Source organism: Gouania willdenowi, chromosome 22 (genome assembly GCF_900634775.1).
Source record: "Gouania willdenowi chromosome 22, fGouWil2.1, whole genome shotgun sequence".
Lineage (NCBI taxonomy): Eukaryota > Metazoa > Chordata > Actinopteri > Blenniiformes > Gobiesocidae > Gouania > Gouania willdenowi.
Genome location: NC_041065.1, coordinates 19944154 through 19963255, shown reverse-complemented (window position 1 = coordinate 19963255; position 19102 = coordinate 19944154). Strand labels below are relative to the sequence as shown.

General features: G+C 41.1%; 1 protein-coding gene across 2 annotated transcripts in view; it reads left to right on the top strand.

Annotated features, from left to right (window-relative positions):
- Positions 1–19102, top strand: part of pxdn (peroxidasin) — a 77570-nt gene that overhangs the window by 13025 nt on the left and 45443 nt on the right. For both annotated transcript variants that reach the window (XM_028437502.1, XM_028437503.1), the window contains exons 2-4: positions 9015–9086; positions 10864–10935; positions 18007–18078. In XM_028437502.1, the coding sequence (XP_028293303.1) occupies positions 9015–9086; positions 10864–10935; positions 18007–18078 (216 nt within the window). The remainder of the gene's footprint in view (positions 1–9014; positions 9087–10863; positions 10936–18006; positions 18079–19102) is intronic.

Below are 19102 nucleotides of genomic sequence, written 5' to 3'. Positions count from 1 at the left end.
ACCACCATCAGTTAATTTCGTTGTTTGAAGATTTACACTTTGACTCTTTGTCAATCATCATCCATTCATACCAGGACTTAACTAATGCACACGAACCCCAACTGTAAACACATGCAACTCTAACCGCAGGTGCATTATTTATCAAAATTACCTCAGAATTGACAGATTGAAAAAGATATATTGTGTTAAGGCGATGACCTGTAAGTAAGTGTGGCCAAAAAGTTCTTGGTGAGTTCTATGAATGTAATATATTGCTATGTCTCCAGTATTCTGGTGTCATTTTTAAACACTGCATGCTGATAAGCATTAGCTGCTAAGGCTTAGCAGATGTGTTCAAGGACTCAAATGACTCAGGACATCGTTGAGTGGATTTGATCCTTTTCAAATTTTATATTCATGTTTTGTTTTCACTGTTCTTGGTTATGATCGTCCATGTTGTTGACCTTAATGAAAAGCAATTAAGTGTACTCTACTTTCTGTTGTGATCTTTTGAGTATTCAGAGATGAACTCTGAACTCCTGGATATAATATTAGTCACTGCTAGGCCAAGCTAGGATAGTTTGTGACAAGTCAATTGTGTCCGATGGGTGTCTTGTCTTGAGGTCTGTAGCTTTATTTCATTACAACGAGGAGGTTTGAGGCAGTGCAAGTGAAGGGTGGCTGAAGCAGATCACAGGCTCCAGAAAATCACCGCCAGTGCTGGCGCAAACTTCAGAAAGGACCAATCACTGCACTTCGTCACAAGTAGGTGCGAGAAACTGTACCTGGAAGTACCCGTGAGTACACTAGGCCAAAGAAAACAGAAAATAAACTGCGATGTAGGTGCTGCCAATGGGAAAAGCATTCAAAGGTTCCCTATAAACTAGATGTGACAGAACCTTATATTTAAATTATATGCTTCTAGCTTTGTTGAAGATTTATGGTCAATGGAAATTGACACTTGTTAAAAAATTCATTGGCCACGTTTACATGGGAGCTTCAATTTCCCGTCAGTTCCTCTTTAAACTGACCATGCAAACACTTAATTCCGACTGCAAATGTAATTCCGAATTAAATTTAAATCCGAATTAGGTGGCCTGTTTATTCCGATTTTAATTCCAAATTGAATAATTCCTTGATCTTTTTTTCCGATAGGCGTAATGAGTCACGTTCGCCCCCTGTCCATTCAGAACCCTTCCAAACCCCCAGACCTAAAGTGGAATTAAATAAAGCCGAATAAACCTGTTTTCCATGTAAACCTCAATTCGGATTAACTATTTCCATGTAAACACTAAGCAGAACTCTTTAATTTGGAATAATTAATTTCAAATAAATAAAACATCATGTAACCGTGGCCATTGACATTGGCTTTTTTGTGTCTATTTTGGTGTTGTTGACCAGTATGTGTATGCTACTCTTGTAGTGGTACAAGGATGTTGCTCAAATGTAGCTCTAAAACCAGTGAAAAGACCTTACAAGAGCTAACAAAACTAAAGCACCAGCCATGTTGTGAAAACGAGAGTTGGGATGGAGCCTCAACTTGTTCATGATTTCCTCACATATCTTCCACTAATTCTGTATTATAAAAACTTTGCAACAGATCAATTGTTCCCAGCATCGAAGGTTATTTTCAGACTTTGTTGTAATCCATCATGAGCACATACAGAGCATTCCTCAGCAAAGATCAGAACCAACATTTTCATGTGTGCACTTCAAATAAGAGGAGCCTGAACCAGCACGCAGCCTCCTCTTCTCCACCCCTCCCCCCACCCATCCACCCACCCCTCTTAGCTGGAGGCAGCGAGGCAGGACAGCCCCTGTCTCAGCATGTCTGGACAGTGCGCTGTAGTACACCCAGGAACCGGTGCCTGGAGAGAGATGTGTCCTAAGGGTGTTCTGCTCTTTCCATAGGGGACCCTCACCCCTCCCTTCATTTAACATGTCCTTAGCACTTTTTATTTGACTTTTTCTGAGGTTTATTTGGGACTTAAGCAACATTTTGACTGGCTTATTTGTCTGGCTTATGATATTCCCTATTCTTGTTGTTATGCTGGGATTTATTCCAAATAATATGAAGTATTATTGTCAATCGCATTTAACTGCATATGACGGCATGTGGGAGAGAAATTTCCCAAATATGTGTTTGTCTAATATCAAGAGCAAAACATTCGTCAACTCATTTTATTCAGGCTTGAAACCAGTGGCTGTTTAGTGCTGCATTTTCCTTATTAATCAGTGTTTGATCATTTGTTTGGTTTTTAAATTCATTTTAAGACTGTTTAAATGTTCTTTTATTTTTGCACTGTTTCATTCTGTTTCATTTCAGTCATGTTTTACTTTTCATCAATAAACTTGTTTTTCCTTAAAGGGGACATATGCTAAATCAACTTTTTTAGCCCTTAAATGCATTTTGTTGTATATTTAGAGTGCTTAGAAGTACAGAAAAAATCAAATTAGTCTCTTCAGGTGCTCCGTAGATATCTTTATATTCTGTTTTGCTCATATTTTTCAATCTGTTTCGATTTTTCTATTCTCTATTACGTTTTTTGAACTATTACATCACAGTATTTGCAGCGGAACTGCCAAATTAGTACATCAACTCCAGGTCCACACCATTTTTATTTCTCGCTTTTATTTTGTAGTCCAAGCTCAAGGATGCCGAAGTTACGAGAGGATAAGTCAAAATGTTTAGTTGTTGGATGTAGTAACCCACACGCTTCATTACAACGTCTCCCAGCATCAGAACCTTTTCGAAGTGCCTGGTTGAGTTTTATTTTTCACAGAAATGTACCCACATCTGTGGGTAAGTTCATTTTTGTGTGCGCGCAGCACTTCAAGGATGACTGCTTCTGCAACCTCCGCCAGTATAAAGAAGGATTTGCCGAAAGACTTTGTCTGATTGAGGGTTCAATTCCTTCTATCTTTGGAGACGACGAACAGAGCACTTCGGTAAGCTGTAAATAACGCTAAAAAGTGTGATTGTGTCATTGTTTTGCTAGCATTAGCAGTTGCACCGTCTTCAGACTTCATATGTTAGCGCTGTGTGCTCATTTTAGATCCTTGATGATATGGCCAACGTGATTTAATTTAAGTCTAAAGTTTTCATTAGTCATTTCATTTTGCCGTTTCTGTCTCCGAAAAGACTGTATTAAAATGCATTTCGTGACGTTTGCTTGGCGCTAGCGTTAGCTCGGTGCTTGTGTTAGCTCACTTGTTAGGGTTCTGCAGGTTCATCATCTTCATTTTCATCTCGCTCCGCCGGGTCCGACTCTGGCTCGAACATGTAAGGCTGGATGGACAAGTCTTCCGTTGTTGACATTGTGTAAATAACCTCTGAATAAAAAGTTTATGCGCCGCTACATAGCCGTATCTCTTCTATCAAACTACAAAAATGGCCGAGCAGGGTGGAGTTGAACCGAGTGTCACCTGAAGAGGGGGCGGGGTATGGAGTGTCTCATTTGCATTTAAAGAGACTGCACCAAAACGAGTTGCTCTCAGAAGCACATCAGAAAAGGGGTAGAAAAGGGGCCTGTGGAGCTATAATTATGAGGAATTCAGACCCAAGCATTGCAGTTCCGCTTTATATAGACCATAACTGTATGATTTATATGTAAAAAGTAAGGATTTAAAACCATGATATGTCCCCTTTAAGGCTATGTTCCCGATCCAGTTTTTATGTTTGGAGTATGTGCTCATCTGGGTACTTTCTCAGATTTATGGTTTGATTTCACTTTTTGCTCGATGTGCAAAACTGTGTTTTTCCAAAAGAAGATTTTGCACTCTGTGTTAGGTTTATAATTTGATTCAATATTAGCAGAGCAGATCATGTCAACTTCAATCATTATAACTGTAAAAAGCAAAAAGCCGCCCTGATTCGATGCTGCCGATTGCCTCACTTCAAGTCTTGTTTGTATTTTTGTTGAGTTTAAATTTTCACACTATTCCTAGAATCTAGAATGCTGCAGAGGGATGGTGAAACTGCGGAAATCCTATTTCAGTGGTAGTTGAGTACCGGTAATAAACAGAAACTCATTTTTCTGTGAAGTTTGTTTTAAATTAGTTATTTGAGGTTAAAAAAGTGGATTTTACATCATATATGATGATGATTGACAGCCGCCGATCTTGTGTAGCTCTCTTTGTGAATAGCAGTTAAGTCGTGAAGGAAAGCCAAGACGCCATTTAACTATATATTTGAGTTGAAATATATTATGGTTTTGTACTAACCTCTATGATCTGAACAAGCCGTTGGTTGAATTTCCAGCGGGAAAGATACTTTTGTTATTGGCGTAGCTGGACTGCGTAAGTCATCAGGGCATTACGCTAAATGGGCGGGACGTGTTACCACGGCTTTTCTCCCGCCGGACTCTACTGCGCAGACTCTGGCTCCAAATGACGTCAAATTTGCAAGATGGAAGCGCCCCTAAGCGCTGTATTTTGGCTTTCTAGAACGTTGAGCGAGAACAGCTACAGTGCACACTGGTTTGGACAAGGAGGCATATAAATCTTGAAGTCATTCAATTTTGATACAATGAAAGGAGAAAATATCAATTGAAAAACTTAAAGAAAAACTGACAAAATCCCAGTCTCATGTATACATTTAAGATGGCATGTTTATAAACAAACATTTTGGAGGTTTTTGGGTTTTTTTGGTTTCGAAAGTCTATCAACTTATGCCAGCCTGGCTCCCGGATCTAATAGGTAAATGCCTAATTGATCTACTTCCATGATTCTATCCATTGAGGCCCTACCTCACCACTTAAAGGATATTATGGATCTGCTGCTGAGGTCTTGGTTCCAGATACCACAGCATGGGATTGCATCAAGGCATCAGGGTTGTTTTGGCATTCATGCTATCAGACAGGTGGTTATAATTGTAGCTAAACTCTGTCTATGTACTTTTGGGGTTTTGAGAGGTTTTTTTTGTTATTTTTGTTGAGCTTAAGTAGATTTTTTTCCCTGCTGAATGTTTCTGTTATTTTTGCTAATGCTTCGTTTTGTGGCTTCCTCAAAAGTGATTTATTTGGATTTGGATTGGAAATCGTAATATGATCATCTGAGGTGTGGAAAGAATGGAAAAGTATAGATTCAGGAGAACTATTTCACCACTTATTCAAGAGTCGCTCTCTTAAACTGACTAGTTATTAGTGACTAGGTAGTAGGAGTCCGTGGTTTATAGTGTGGAGTTGATTAGCATGAATTAACCTATTGTGGGCCTCATAGTGTCAGATGTTATTAAATGACTCAACAATAGAAAAACGATCTTGTATCTCAAACAGTTGGACTAACAAGATGCCTATGCGAGGAGTGTTTGTGTGGGACTGACTTATAAACATCACAGTCATTATACAATATACATATCTGTTGAATTTAGTTGTTTGGCTCATGCTTTCACAAACAAGCTGTGAAGCCTCAGTGTTTTGGTTTGCTTCTTTTCTGGTATTAGGATGTCACATTTGAATCATCATTAAACAACATTCTCCATGTGGTTGACCTTGTCTCTTTTATTTCCCTTATGCTTATTTCTGTTCTTCCCATTCAAATGAAACCTATATTGACCACAGTCCAATACAGAGCAAACCTTGTGAAACCAGTTATTATCCTCCGCCACAAAGTGTGGAAGGGGGATATAGGTTGATGGAGTTAAAAAATGAGAAGCAAGCAATTATTATTTCTGGAGTTATTGCCCTTGTTCCGTTTTTTGGACTCTGTTTGCTGTATCTTCAAAGGGGACAGCTTTTCTCAGAAATCGTTTAAGACAGGATAAGCAAATTCGGTTTATGGCTTCAGGGTATCAATACATTGATGGAGTTCGAAAATGAGACAATTTTTTCCGGAGTTATTGCCTTTGTTCCGTTTTTATTTACTCTGTTCGAGATGTCTTCAAAGGGGACAGCTTTTCTTAGAAACTGTTTCAGATGTTAGTAATTTTATATTCTGATGTGATAATATGTATACATCTAAGTTCTTAGATCTAGGACATTTAGGAAAAGATTGTGAGTTATAATGACAACCAATCTGGCGGGGGATGTTACTGTCTTTTTGTTTTGACTAGGTAAGGAAATCTGACTTTTCCTTGAAAAACCTAGACCAGTTTGAAGAGACTGTTTGGTGACTTCACTCCGTCAGGTCAATGGTTAACTAGACATCTGGTTTATCCAAAGCCCTGGTGGGGGAGTTGAGTTTCTCAGAGGAAGAAGGTTGATTCACCTCCCTTAGTTAAATCTATGTGCTTGATGTGACTTTTTGCCGAGCAATGTTATGTCAGACCAGGACCAGTGGTGTCCAGTCTTTATTCTAAGAGGGCCAAATACGGAAAAAAAGGTGTGAAGGGCCAGGCCTCTATCTACACACACAGATACGTATGTATGTATTTTACATAAGTGTATACCAAATATACATTGGTCTTGGCTTTTTAATTTACTCTGTCATTCTCATGCAGCTTTTGGTCCTGTCCCAGTTTTTATCTGTGCCCTTAATGTTTGCAACTTTGCAGTTGACATGCGAAACAGTGAAATGCGTTTAAATTGTGTGTTTGTGTAGGAGTTTGCAAAGGTGGTTGGTTTTCTGAAATGTCTTTAAACAAACCCAGTTACATCTCATAATATCAGATATCAAATGATTTGGAAAGTGTCTTACAAAGCTGACATCACGGGGGGACTGCCTCGTCATACTTTACAGATTTATAAAGGATTTCACTCGACATGGCTGACTGCAGTAATGGGGTCTTTAGCTTGTCACAGTAATGGCATGCTACGTGAGTCTTTGTAAAACCAAGAGTGATTAGTGTCGCGTCGAGCTGTGTTACCATCACACAGGATTTTTTTAAATTAGGATCTTTTGAAGAGATGAAGCCTGAGACCTGCTGACTGCGGCAGCTTCCCCTCTGATTGTTATCTTTGGGGTAGAAGTTATTTAAATCTGCTTTTGCGATTAAAGCTCGACAAAGGGCGTTTTTGTGAGATGAGTAATGTGTCTAATTATCCTCCTGGATTATTACACCATGGCTCAGTCTGAGTTCATGCAGATGTTCTTGTACATTAAAGGAAACCTAAGATGCTTTTCCATATTTTTTTCACCTATACAGTATAATTGCAGACTGTGGAGGTGTTTTTTTTATTAAATGTGGCTAGAGTGTCAAGTATTGAGGTCAACCACATGTTTAGGTCACCCGTTGGGTGAAAGAACGCAGACTTCAGACAGCTAAATTGAAAACTCCGCTTGGCATAGGAGATGTTAGCAAGTCATATGTTTATTTTGAAGGTCATCGTGTTCAGGGACACCATGAATATATGTTTTAATACGTAATACATAGCTGTAAATGCATAACCTTTTATTTTTAAGACATTTTAATGCATGGTGTGTCATAAAGTCTGCGGTAGCGGAAAAACACTTTAAAAGTTAACATGGTGTGTCCTGCCTCGTGCTTATATTTTCACCCTTACTAAAAGGCTACTTAAAGATTAATAGTTTTTGTGGCAATGACTGAAAGTCATTGCAATTACCAGAGGTTTTGTCAAATTAATGCAATACTTTATGCTTTTTTTTTTTGCGTCTGAAAGTTTTCAGTTTTGGCTAAAGAATGAAAAACAATTGTCAAATAGGGAAATAATGTAGTTGTTGACCTTGCTGTCACCAGGAAGGAGGGTGAAGAGTAGCATTTATTCCCACCATTGTAGAACATCCTGTTAAAGAGCATGCTTTAATAGTGAAGCCACACCAAGCTGTAATCGTCTCACTGGTAAAATATATATTTATTCATGCTCTTGAACTGGTCAATCCAGCATTAATGGTGACTGAATGCAGACAGTCCTACACTACACTCATCCACTCAATCAGCTCTGACTCTGTCATTACCTGGAATAAGAGGCTGCTCTACACTTAGCTGCACTCCTGGCTCCACACAAGGAACACTTACACCTCCAAGGCTGGCTCCTGAACTAACATTACATGATAAAATGTTATGGACCAAATCACAAATTCCTGCTGTGTTCTATGTAATCATGTGCTTCCTGTTTGGCTTCCGGTGCAAAGATGATAACCTGGCAAGAGCTAGATTGATGTGTAGCCCTCCCTCTATCTCAAGTTCTCCACATCGATCTGGGTCTGTGTCTGGCGATTCGCGAATTCTTTTGGAACCAGGGAGGGACATGAACAGAATGCTTGAAGCTGATTGGGCGAAGCGCCTGTCCACCATGATTAGTTTTAGCCAATCACACGGTAACAAATGATAATGTGACATCGTCATCGGCATGCGCCGCAGAGACGCTGCTACAACAACAGCAACAAGGTTCCACTGGTGAAAACTTTCTTTTGGGATAGTAATGCTGCGGTCATTATGTCGTTGAGTGACTTTTGCCGTTTTTGCAGCAGGAGTAAGCGAGTTAAGGGCACGTTCACCATCCTCCTGCGTCGACATCTTTCTATGTCTTTCTATAGCGGTAGCCCAGCTAGTTCCACTCCCCGCAGTTTTGCTTCGGCGCTTCTGCCTTCGTCACACCCGGATATCCCGCCCTAAACCACAACACTGCCTCATGATTGGTTCTAATCAGTTCGGTTCGGTTTTGAAAGGCAAAGGCGGGAACAGCACAAGATAGATTCTGGTGTTTGTGAACAGCAGGAGAATCCAACTTGCAGGCCAGGTTACAATGATGAGACTGGAATCAAATTCCAAGTTTCTGAAGATGCATGGCAACAAGCCAAATGAAGAGTTTAAATGTGTAGAATTTCCTTGCAAAAGTGGTCTGTAATTGAAGAAGTGCTTTTAAATTATTCAATAAGTTGGTAAAAGAGCATCGCTGTTTCAGGCTATAGGTGAACTATGCAAATGCCTTGGGCTCCATGAGCCACTAGGAGGCCCCAAAACTGAGCCCTTGGCCTCATCTAAGAAGAATTACATTTACCTTTCCTTATTGCCAATATGCTGGAACATCAATCTGGGGAAATACACAATATCCACACTGTACATATATATACATTTCTTTCAAAGGTGCATTAGTTGTTACAATGGTTTAAACGTTTTCTTTCTTTTCTTCCAGAGACCTGAGGTTCAACAAAATCAAAGACTTACAAACGGGTTCCTTCAGACGCCTAAAGAACCTCAACACGCTGTAAGTGTTTGTTCCTACAGAGATTCTGATTTTAAATATCTTTGATACAGCTCTGCAAAGATTCCTCAACGCATAGTGCGTTTTGTTTCACGCACACACACACACACACACACACACACACACACACACACACACACACACACTTCCTGCTATTATCCACTCTGTTCATCTACATGTTCAGAGCCTTGATTGAACTTAATATCTTAGCCTGTTGTCCAACCTGAGCAAATGTGTAATTCTTTGTAGTGGTCAGAAGTGGGAAAAGTACACACATCCTTTACTTAAGTACTTGTGTTAAATAAAATGTGCTCTGCTAACAGTAAAAGTACTGTCTCAACTGTACTCAATTATGTAAAAAGTACCCGTTCAAAGATTTATTTAAGCTCAAGAATAAAAAAAATAATATTTACTTGTGTTGTTGTCTAACAGTAGTAATTACAACAGACAATTTTCGATTAATATATAATTATTGTTAAATTGAGTTAGAATTTCACACAGCTCAGGTACAGGTACAATATTTCTAAGTGATAATATAACTGCGTTATTGAATATATTTATCCACAAACTATCTCCTTATTTTAGTATGAAATGCTTTTGGCTAACCAAATGTAGTGTTTTCAGTCAGATAACCGTTAAAGTATCACCATTAGCTCAGATATGTAGCCTGTGCTAATGAAGCTATCAAAGAAAGGGCTAATTTAGCATTTCTACCGCTTAAAACTTAACAACAGAGCAGTAAACTGGGCGACCTTGGCTCAGGTGGTAGTGGGTCGTCTTCTGATCGAGAGGTTGGGGGTTCGATCCCAGTACCTGACGATGTGTCGAAGTGTCCTTGGGCAAGACACTGAACCCTAAGTTGCTCCCAGTGGTCGACTAGCGCCGTGCATGGCAGTCCTGTCCCACTGGTGTGTGAATGTGAGAGTGATTGGGTGAATGAGCTGATTTGTAAAGCGCTTTGAGACTGCTTCAGTGTGGTGATAAAGCGCTATATAAAATCCATATAAAAAGTCCATTAGTCCATTTACCATTTAAACTACCATAACTACTTAATAAGTCTATGAGTGAGTAATGTTTTCACCCCTGTTCGTCTGTCTCCCCTGTCTTTATTTACCTCGATGTTTGATGATGAAGCCGTCGGCTCTGGTTTGCTAAATATAGCTGGTAAATCCTCTCAGTAATGATCAAAAGCCCACTAAAATAGCAGCAAAATCGCATGCTTTAGACACAATAAACCCTACCTGGCAACGCAGCTTCTGCAGTGGTTAACGTTCTCCTTTTCTCTCCTTGTTTTTCTTTTACATTCTTATCTTTTTTTTTTTTTTTTCTCTGTCGAAGTTGAAAACGGTAATGAAGCAGTTTTCAAAATGTGGAGAGTAAAAAGTACAGACATTTGTTTATAAATGTAGCAACTAAAAGTAAAGTACAGTTACTTGCCATTTCTGGTTATGATATTTTTTAATGCAGAAATGAACTTGTGCAACGATATGACACATGAATGAATCATATTTAAAAAAGGTAGCGTTTCCTGGTGCTTACAAGTGTCGGCCTGTGTGAGTTGTTCCATATCAGCTGTGCGGGTGAACGACGTAATGAAAAAAACATGCCTCACCTTGTTCAAATGTTTGCAAATAATATTGGGATACTTTCTGATTCATACATGAGTAAAGACCTGACAAATCAAACAGCTGTGGTAAACTGTAAAACAACAACAATTATCTTCCAATTTTTGACAACAGCATGCAAACACAAAATAAGTTGTGTTTTCCTCCTCTTTCAGTCTCCTAAACAACAATCATATACGAAGGATACCCAGGGGGGCATTTGAAGACCTGGAAAACCTCAAGTATCTGTAAGTTGTGTTTATTTTTGTGCCTCTTTTTATTTGTATGGATTGCAGGATTTTTACCCAGTCGAGCTTTATTAGGTAAAAGGCCATAGTTGAAGGGGCTTTGTGTACATTCAGCAGAAGAGGAGGCATGCAGAGACGTGCCTCACTGTTCGTTTGGTGACTAAAGAATGTGGCGGTCAGTGCTGTCAAAACTGCTCAGTCAGCGCAATTCTAATATTGCATTTAAAGGAAATCACAGCGATGAAGGGTCTCCGTTTGATCCTTTGTTCTTATGTGTCTAGAAGAAGTTACCTGGAGGCAGATTGAGAACAGAGGTGGTTTTTTTTTTTTTTTTTTTTTTAAAGCACGTGGAGCACGAGGGGAGCCTTTGTGAGACTGTACATTTCTGCTGACTGTGTTATTCACTGCCATTATCTCTGCCATAAGACCTGGACAACACATGCCCTTAATTTGTAAATGGTTTGATTCTCATGTGGAGACCTCGGAAGACCCACACACAGGATTCTTCAATTCATATAGTGCCCCTCCCCATATATACTGTATATATATATATATATATATATATATATAAGGGGTGCAACAATACAGTCAGCCCACGGTTCAATATGTACCTCAGTTTTTTGGTCACACTTCACAGTTTAGTTTGGTTCTGATGGCCCAGTCTGTTAAAATGTTTCCAGTGTTAAGTGTCCAAAGGACACTGCCCACATACAAACTAAGGAAATATTAATTCAAAAATAAAATAAACTTAAATCCATTACTTTCAATAACTAAACATGTACATTTAAATAGGCAATACAAGTTCACAGCTTTCTCTTCCTTGTCATTAGACTGGACTATGAAAGTGAAATTAAATAAAATTAAATTGGGGCTTTCGAATTTATTTATCGTCATATATATGTTCTACACATATATGAAATTTGTTCTCTGCATTTGACCCATCCCTGATGAGCGGTGGGCAGGCATGGTGTGGTGCCCAGGGAGCAGTTGGGGGTTCAGGGACTTGCTCAACATCCCACAGTGATGGCTCGGGTGAGATTTGAACTGGTGACCCTCCGACTACAAGCCCGCTTTCCTAACCACTAGTCCACCACTTCCACTAACTCCCACAAATATCCCCACAACGCTGACTTTAAAGACAGCGCTGCTTCTTCACGCTGTAGCTGCTCCTCATAGCTAACGATGCTAAAAGTAAATCATGTTGTCTGCGTCTCCAAACTTTAGCGCGTTGTGATTGGCTTATTAACTGACGTGGCTGGGCGTCACTCCGCGCTGACTCACAGGCACAAACCGTAACAAATTTCAAACCGTAAAAACCTCGTTTACAAGTCCGTATTGAAATGTGGATGCCATACCTAACGGGTCAATATATTATTGAGAATTTATGAATGCCCAATATATATATATATATATTTCACTATGACACAGAATACAAATGTCATGCATTTATATGCAATTGTTTCACTTAATCCGTTTGTAAATATCTACGATTGATTGCGTAGAAGCAACAGAAATGTCAAATGTCATTATTTATCGCTGTAAAATGAGTGTAGAATCAATATTACCCTATAAAGCATGTTTGGAATATTTCGGGAAATTTGAAAGCCAGTAATGACAACAAACTAGGGAAATGACAAGGAAACCAAATGGAATTGGGTTTACTGTCAAATGAAATTGGGGAAAATTTGTAAATACCATTGACAGTTTGAAAGAGAATGATAAGAAGTAAACAATACAACAGAAATTATAGAACATAAAAACAAATAAACCTAAAAGTTACTTGGACATGAATAGATTAAATATATAGGTTTAAAAAAAAAAACAGAAGGTTTACATTTACTGTCATGATTTAATGTATGGAAGTTTTGCATTTCAAAGTTTTGAAAATCTAATACATTTTATATTAATTGATAAATAACAGACAACCTTTGGCAAACGGGACCCTGTTCTTTGCTTGTCAGCAACTAAATTGGAAACTAAAGGGATACAGGAAGTGGGAGACAAAATAGAAGTAGCGGTTTAAAAGAGCACTTGACAGGTTTGATTAGGTCGCAACGTTTATGGCTGCTCAGGTTTCCATGAAACATCCTGTGAGATGCCAGAGATTCAGCAGAATTAGCAGGTCGTAAAGGTGTATTTCCACTTAAACATATACATTCTTGACATTTATACATCCTCGTCCTTTGTCCTAAGTAGATGCTGGAACTATTTAGTAACTGTTGTAATTACAGAGCTCTTTTTTAACTTTGAAACACAGTGAATTGAGAGCCGAGCTCATTTCTGCAGCCGACCTTTGTGATTAGGTCAAGGTGTTCCGCCAATCACCCTTTCTGCTGAGTCATTGGAGCAGATGGATTCCCCCTCCTCTCTTCACTTCCTTTGGACCTCAGCTTGAAAAAAAAAAAAAACCTACTGTTTCTCGCCATCTTTCATGTCCTAAAAAACCAATCTAGCCTGTCTACCTCCCTCTCTTTTAACCACAAGCACCTCCATAAACAAGTCAAACAGAGGTCAACGGGCCTCTTTGTGGGAACCCCTCTGTGTTTATTTGATCATTTCACAATCCCGCACTCACTTTTTTATCCATCTGGAGTTGTTTGTTGGATGTTAATTTGATAAAAGGCTTAATTAATGTGCAGGCACGTAAGTCCATGGACGTCAGTACACAAGGACGAACAAACGCCTATGCCGACATTGCAAACTTATCAGTCTTTATCAACTTCATACATGTTGCACATGTTGGATGAAAAAAGCAATGGCATAGTTTTGTTAGTATCAGATTTTTCATGATTACAGAAAATGGACAGAAATCACAAAATGATCCTCCTGAAACACAAAGAATACCCTTATCTTAATGTTCTTTCTCTTGTGTACCAACCCACCATAACAGGGTGGTGGGTTGGTACACATATTTGGGCCTCTCCGGTGGGGGCCTGGCCCCTCTGTTGGTGGCTGGGCCACTGCATAGAGCAAAAGCACATCAAGATGGTGCGGTCGGGCGTGGCGGTGGGTCTCGGGGGGGCTTTGCCGGGGTCTCTCCTTGCGGGGTCTTTCCGGGCTGTGTCGGCCGGGTGGGGCGCGGGGGTGCCTCTCCCCCTTGGGTGTGGCTTGGTGCTTGCTTTGTCTCCTGGTGGCCTTGGGGGCGGGCCCGCGGTGTGCGGGCCCGGGGCGGCCTGCCTCGCCGGTTTGGGGGGTGGGTGTGCTGGGGGGGTGCTGGTGTCCTCGCCGGGGTTGGGGCGGGGTTGCTTGGCGCCTCGGGGTGATGCTGTTTACTGGGGGGCGGCGCTAGCTGTTCCGGTGGTGGAGGTTGCTGTCGGCCGCCTGGTGGGTCTATCCTGCCGTTTGCGGACTGGTGGGTGGGTCCGGGGCATCTTTGGCTGGGGCTGCTGTCCCGCACTTGATGTGTGCCGTTGGGGTGCCTCCGTCCCCGCGGTGGGGATCGCCGGTTGCTCGCGGGCCGGCGGGGGGCGCTGCTCCGTGGCTGGCGCTGTCCGGGGGGCGGCGGGCCCTGGGCTGCTGGCCGTGGGCTGTCCGGGGCTGTGCGGTCCTGCTGGGCCGTGGCCGGGTCCCGGGCGGGGGTGGGGGATGCGTCCCGGGGGCTTGGCCCGGGGGCTTGCCCTTGGGGGGGTCCTGGTCCCGGGGGGTGCTCCTGGGGCCCGGGGTGCTTGGCCTGCTGGCCGGGCCGGTCCTGGCGGGGGTCTTTCGGGGCGGGTGGCGCGTGCCGCGCCCTTGCGTACCTACTGGTACGGCCCCTGCTTGGGCAGTGCCCCGTGAGGTAGGGTGTCGGGGACCGGAATAGGGGGCCACATCCCGGCGGGGCGGTCTGGCTTGGCCCTTGGAGGGGGCCCTGGCTTTAAAAAAAAAAAAAAAGAACTGAAGCTCGTGGCGCGGGCGGCATCAGTGAAGGGTGATCTGGGGCGCCGTGGGGGGCTAGGTTGGGGTGCCTGGGGGCCGGCGGGGAGACTCCCAGCGGCCCCCTGGTGCCTTATGCGGCTTGGGGTGTGGTCGTCCTCCCTGGGCGGGCTGCTCCTGGTGCTGCATCCGTTCCGGGTCCTTCTGGCCTGGGGTCGGGCCCCTGCTGGCTCTGGGCTCGCCGGCGGGTGCCCACTGGCTGCCTGTTCGGCGCGGTTCTGGTCGTCTGCTGGGTGTGGGCTTCGGCCCCTCCGCTGGGGCCTCGGGCAGGGAGTTCTCTGGGCCCTCCCCTCGGGGGGTTAGGCGCGGGGGTGGGGTGGGGGGGTGGGGGGGTCGATGGGGTGGGGGGTCTGGGGGTTGGGGGTGGGATCGGTGGCGTGGTGCGCTGGGTCCTTGGCTCCTTGGGGCTTTCTCGGGTGTGTATGGGGGGGCGATGGCTGCCTCTCGGCTTGGGATCTTGGGGGCGTTCGGGGGACTGCTTGGCCGTGGGGTGGTCGCCGGGGGCCCTTAGGCTGCCTGCTCTTGCTGCTGGCCTGACTGCTTCTTCGGGCCCGGGGGCGGCTCTTGGGTTTTGCAGTGGCGGTACTTGGAAATACATTTGTCATGGATGCACTGGCCTTGGGCTGTGGGATAACACTCATACTGGGCTCAACCTTAGACACGTTGTTCCCAAATACCTGTTTTATGGAATTTCCACTCACCTCTTCCTCTGTTCACAGCCACCACCATTATTCCTAAACCACACACTGGTCACCAAACTGGCTTGACAACACAACAATAAACACAATATACACAACCACAATTTCACATCGCATCACTTAAAACTATTCCTCACCCATTCCATATCCTATCTTGTATCCCTCTTCCCTGCTAACTTCCCCACCCCCCTCCAACCCCTCACCTTGGTGTAACACTGCCCTCTCTTTTTTACATCCTCCCTTTAATAAAGTATTTCTTACCCTTCCCTAGGGAGGGCTGGTGACGGTCACAATTATGCAATAAAATAAATAAATTTATTTAATTGCAATAATAAAATATGCATTGCTGTCAAAAGATTGCACTTCTTGTAGTGTTAACCTTCGAAAGCATGTGCAGACAAGGTAAAAAAAAAAAAAAAAAAAAAAAAAAAAAAAAAAAAAAAAAAAAAAAAAAAAAAAAAAAAAAAAATTAATGTTCTTTCACTGTATTTTCCTATGTTTCCAATGTGTAGCTTTGTTTTTGGAAAACATAAACCGACTTTTCGCGTATAGCGCAAAATCTAGCGTTACAAAATCTTGTGAGGTTTGTCACGATTTCAGTTGACTGTTTCAACCTCTGAAGCATTGAAAAATGTCATTATTCCAAAAAAGTTCCAATGAAGCAAGCATTTTGGGAATGATTCTGGGATGTTTAGTTTGTCAGCAATTACAGCAAACTAGGGAAAGCAGGAAAAAGGGAAATAAAGAGGAAACAGGTATGCAGCTATAAAATCACTCATTCGATGATCGAAGAAGAGAAATCTCTCACAAACCCAATTTTTATTCAAATTGGTCTGTGCAGATAGGTAGACACAGAAGATTTCCATAGCATTGTGATTATTACAGTTTGATTATTAACATTCAAATCATAATTATAATCAAATATTATCATTCCCTTCCAATAGCTATAGTTTTAATTTGTACATATTTATTATTTATAATGGGTCTTCTTTTAAGCTCACACTACCGTTTGTTGAAATATTTGGGGTAAAAGTGTAAAAGTGTGTTTTTTCATTCTCCAATGGTACAAATTTTTTATTTAATACAAAACCTGCAAGGTTTGGGGTCCTCGGTGGCTCTTTAGTTACAAGGTATATTTGTTGTTCCACTCTTTGCATCCCTTCGGCTTTTGGGAAACACAAAAACTCGGTGGAAATTGAGATAAAGAGATGAGATGAAAGGACAGATAGCTGTGAGTCATGGCTTTTCTAGGATCACATTTCTATGACATGTAGAAGATAAATATACAGTACACATAACAGGAGTGTTTGTTTTTGAATGAGCTTAAATAACCAAACTGCCACAGTCTGTCTGTAGTTAAGTCACAAAAAAGCTGGTGAAGGTTCACACCGAAAATGTCCCTGTTTTTATTTGTTTTAATTTATTTTTTTACTTTCCCAATGTTGTTCAATGTTGTTCTATTAGTACCAGGGGGGCATTAGGTTTCCCTTGGTGCTAATAGAAATGCCCTATTTGCTAAAAACAACTGTGTTACCTCACTTGATTCTCTAGTACAGTGTTTCTCAAATGGGGGTATGTGTACCCCTAGGGGTACGTGATGGCACTACAGGGGGTACTTGAGAGAGAGAGTGGAATATTAACAAAAAGTGTCAGTCTTGGTCCCGGAAATGATAAAAACTATAGAAATACATTCGTTCAGGAGCCACTAAATCAGTGGTTTTCAACCTTCGGGTCGGGACCCCATGTGGGGTCATCTGAAATTTCTGAAAAAATCAAATAGATCTTTGAAATGTTTTAATTATTATTCTTTATTATTATTATTATTATTATTATTATTATTATTATTATTATTATTATTAAAGCAACACACAGTCTTAAACAACTGTATTTCTATACTTTCACTTTGTGAATCTTGTTACACTAAAATGCAGTAATAATAATGTGTATGTATATATATATATTGTAAAAAAGGTTGGGAACCACTGCACTAAATACGGTTTATTTCCACTTATTTACAAAATGAGATTATTTAAAATGTGTGTTATCACTCATTATACTCTATATAGTTGTTTTTAAATAGTTTTTAAGCAAAATGTTGTAGTCAGACAAAGAGGGGATTCAGAAATAAGAGAAAGGGGGTGCTTGAGCCAAAAAAGTTTGGGAACCATTGCTCATATTGCACAATATCCAGGGTATTATGTCATTCCCACCGTTATAGGAAAAGAGTCTGGGTGCAAAACTTTTCTGCTGCTGCAAAGAAGAGGTCTGAGTGCTGAATTCCTCGTGCTAGAAAAAGCTTCACCCTGTAAAATTTGATCCAATTTAAACAATCTTGGTTTTATCAGCTCTTTCTGTGCCTTTGGGTTCCACCATGCAGGGGCCACATGATCCTGTGTGTGCGTTTTCTGAGTGTGTGTGTGTGTGTGTGTTACTAATGTTCCTGGTTATCTCTCCCTTCCAGCTATTTGTACAAGAATGAAATCCAATCAATTGACAGGCAAGCATTTAAGGGGCTTGTCTCTCTTGAGCAACTGTAAGTGACCTACTTCCTCATTCTTTTCTCCTTCTGCTTGCAGTCCTGCTCCTGCTCCCACCTCCTGCTCTCAGTCTGAAATACCTCCACACTGCCGCCCCAAAGTTGTTGCCATAAGCTGTTTGTAAAGCCCACGTTGGCTTTTGATATGAAAATGCCAAGCATGTTATTGATGCTCTTGCTACATGAACGTGTAAGGAACAGCTCTGTACCCTCACCCCTGCTTAAATGCACATAGTGTCCAACCCTCTGTTTAATTCCCTGCCGCCCCATGCATGCCACGTGTGCCCCCACCCTTGTATGTTACGTTATTTTTGCATGAGTCGCACATCGTGTAGTTGAAATTATTATCACCACCACGTGCCGACATCCCCGCCCCACTAATGTAGCCCTTTGAAGTCAGTGTTTTCACCAGGGTTGGGGTCAATCATAATTGTAATCGCGTAATTGATAATTAATTACAATTATTGTGTAATTATATTTGTGATTGTCATTTTTTTTCTTTTTTAAATCTATTGCTGTAGTAATGGTAATTAAATTGTAACTGAGTTCAGATAATTGACTTTGTAATTGTAATTGCCATGAAAATTCTCTAAAAATTGTCAATTATAATTAAACACAAAACTGGGGAACCACGTTACAGTTCTATGTACAGTTCCCCACATATGTAATTAACAATTATTTATATATGTTTCATATCAAGCTTTCCCACATTTTACCATTTCAAAAAATATTAAAAACCTAATATTTTAATTGATTAGGAAGCCTATTTCCAATAGATGGGAAAGAAATTAGATGATAGATATTTGTTTTTAGTGTATTTTACCGCTTTATCTTCAGAGATCCTAACACAAGAGGAAGGTTCACTTTTATTAGGATATTTATTATTATTATTATTTTAGTAATTGAGAACATAATTGTAATTGACTCTCTGAGGATAAAAATAATTGTAATTTAATTGTAACTGGAAAAAATGCTGGCAACTGTAATTGTGTTTTAATTGTAATTGAACATGGGTAATTGA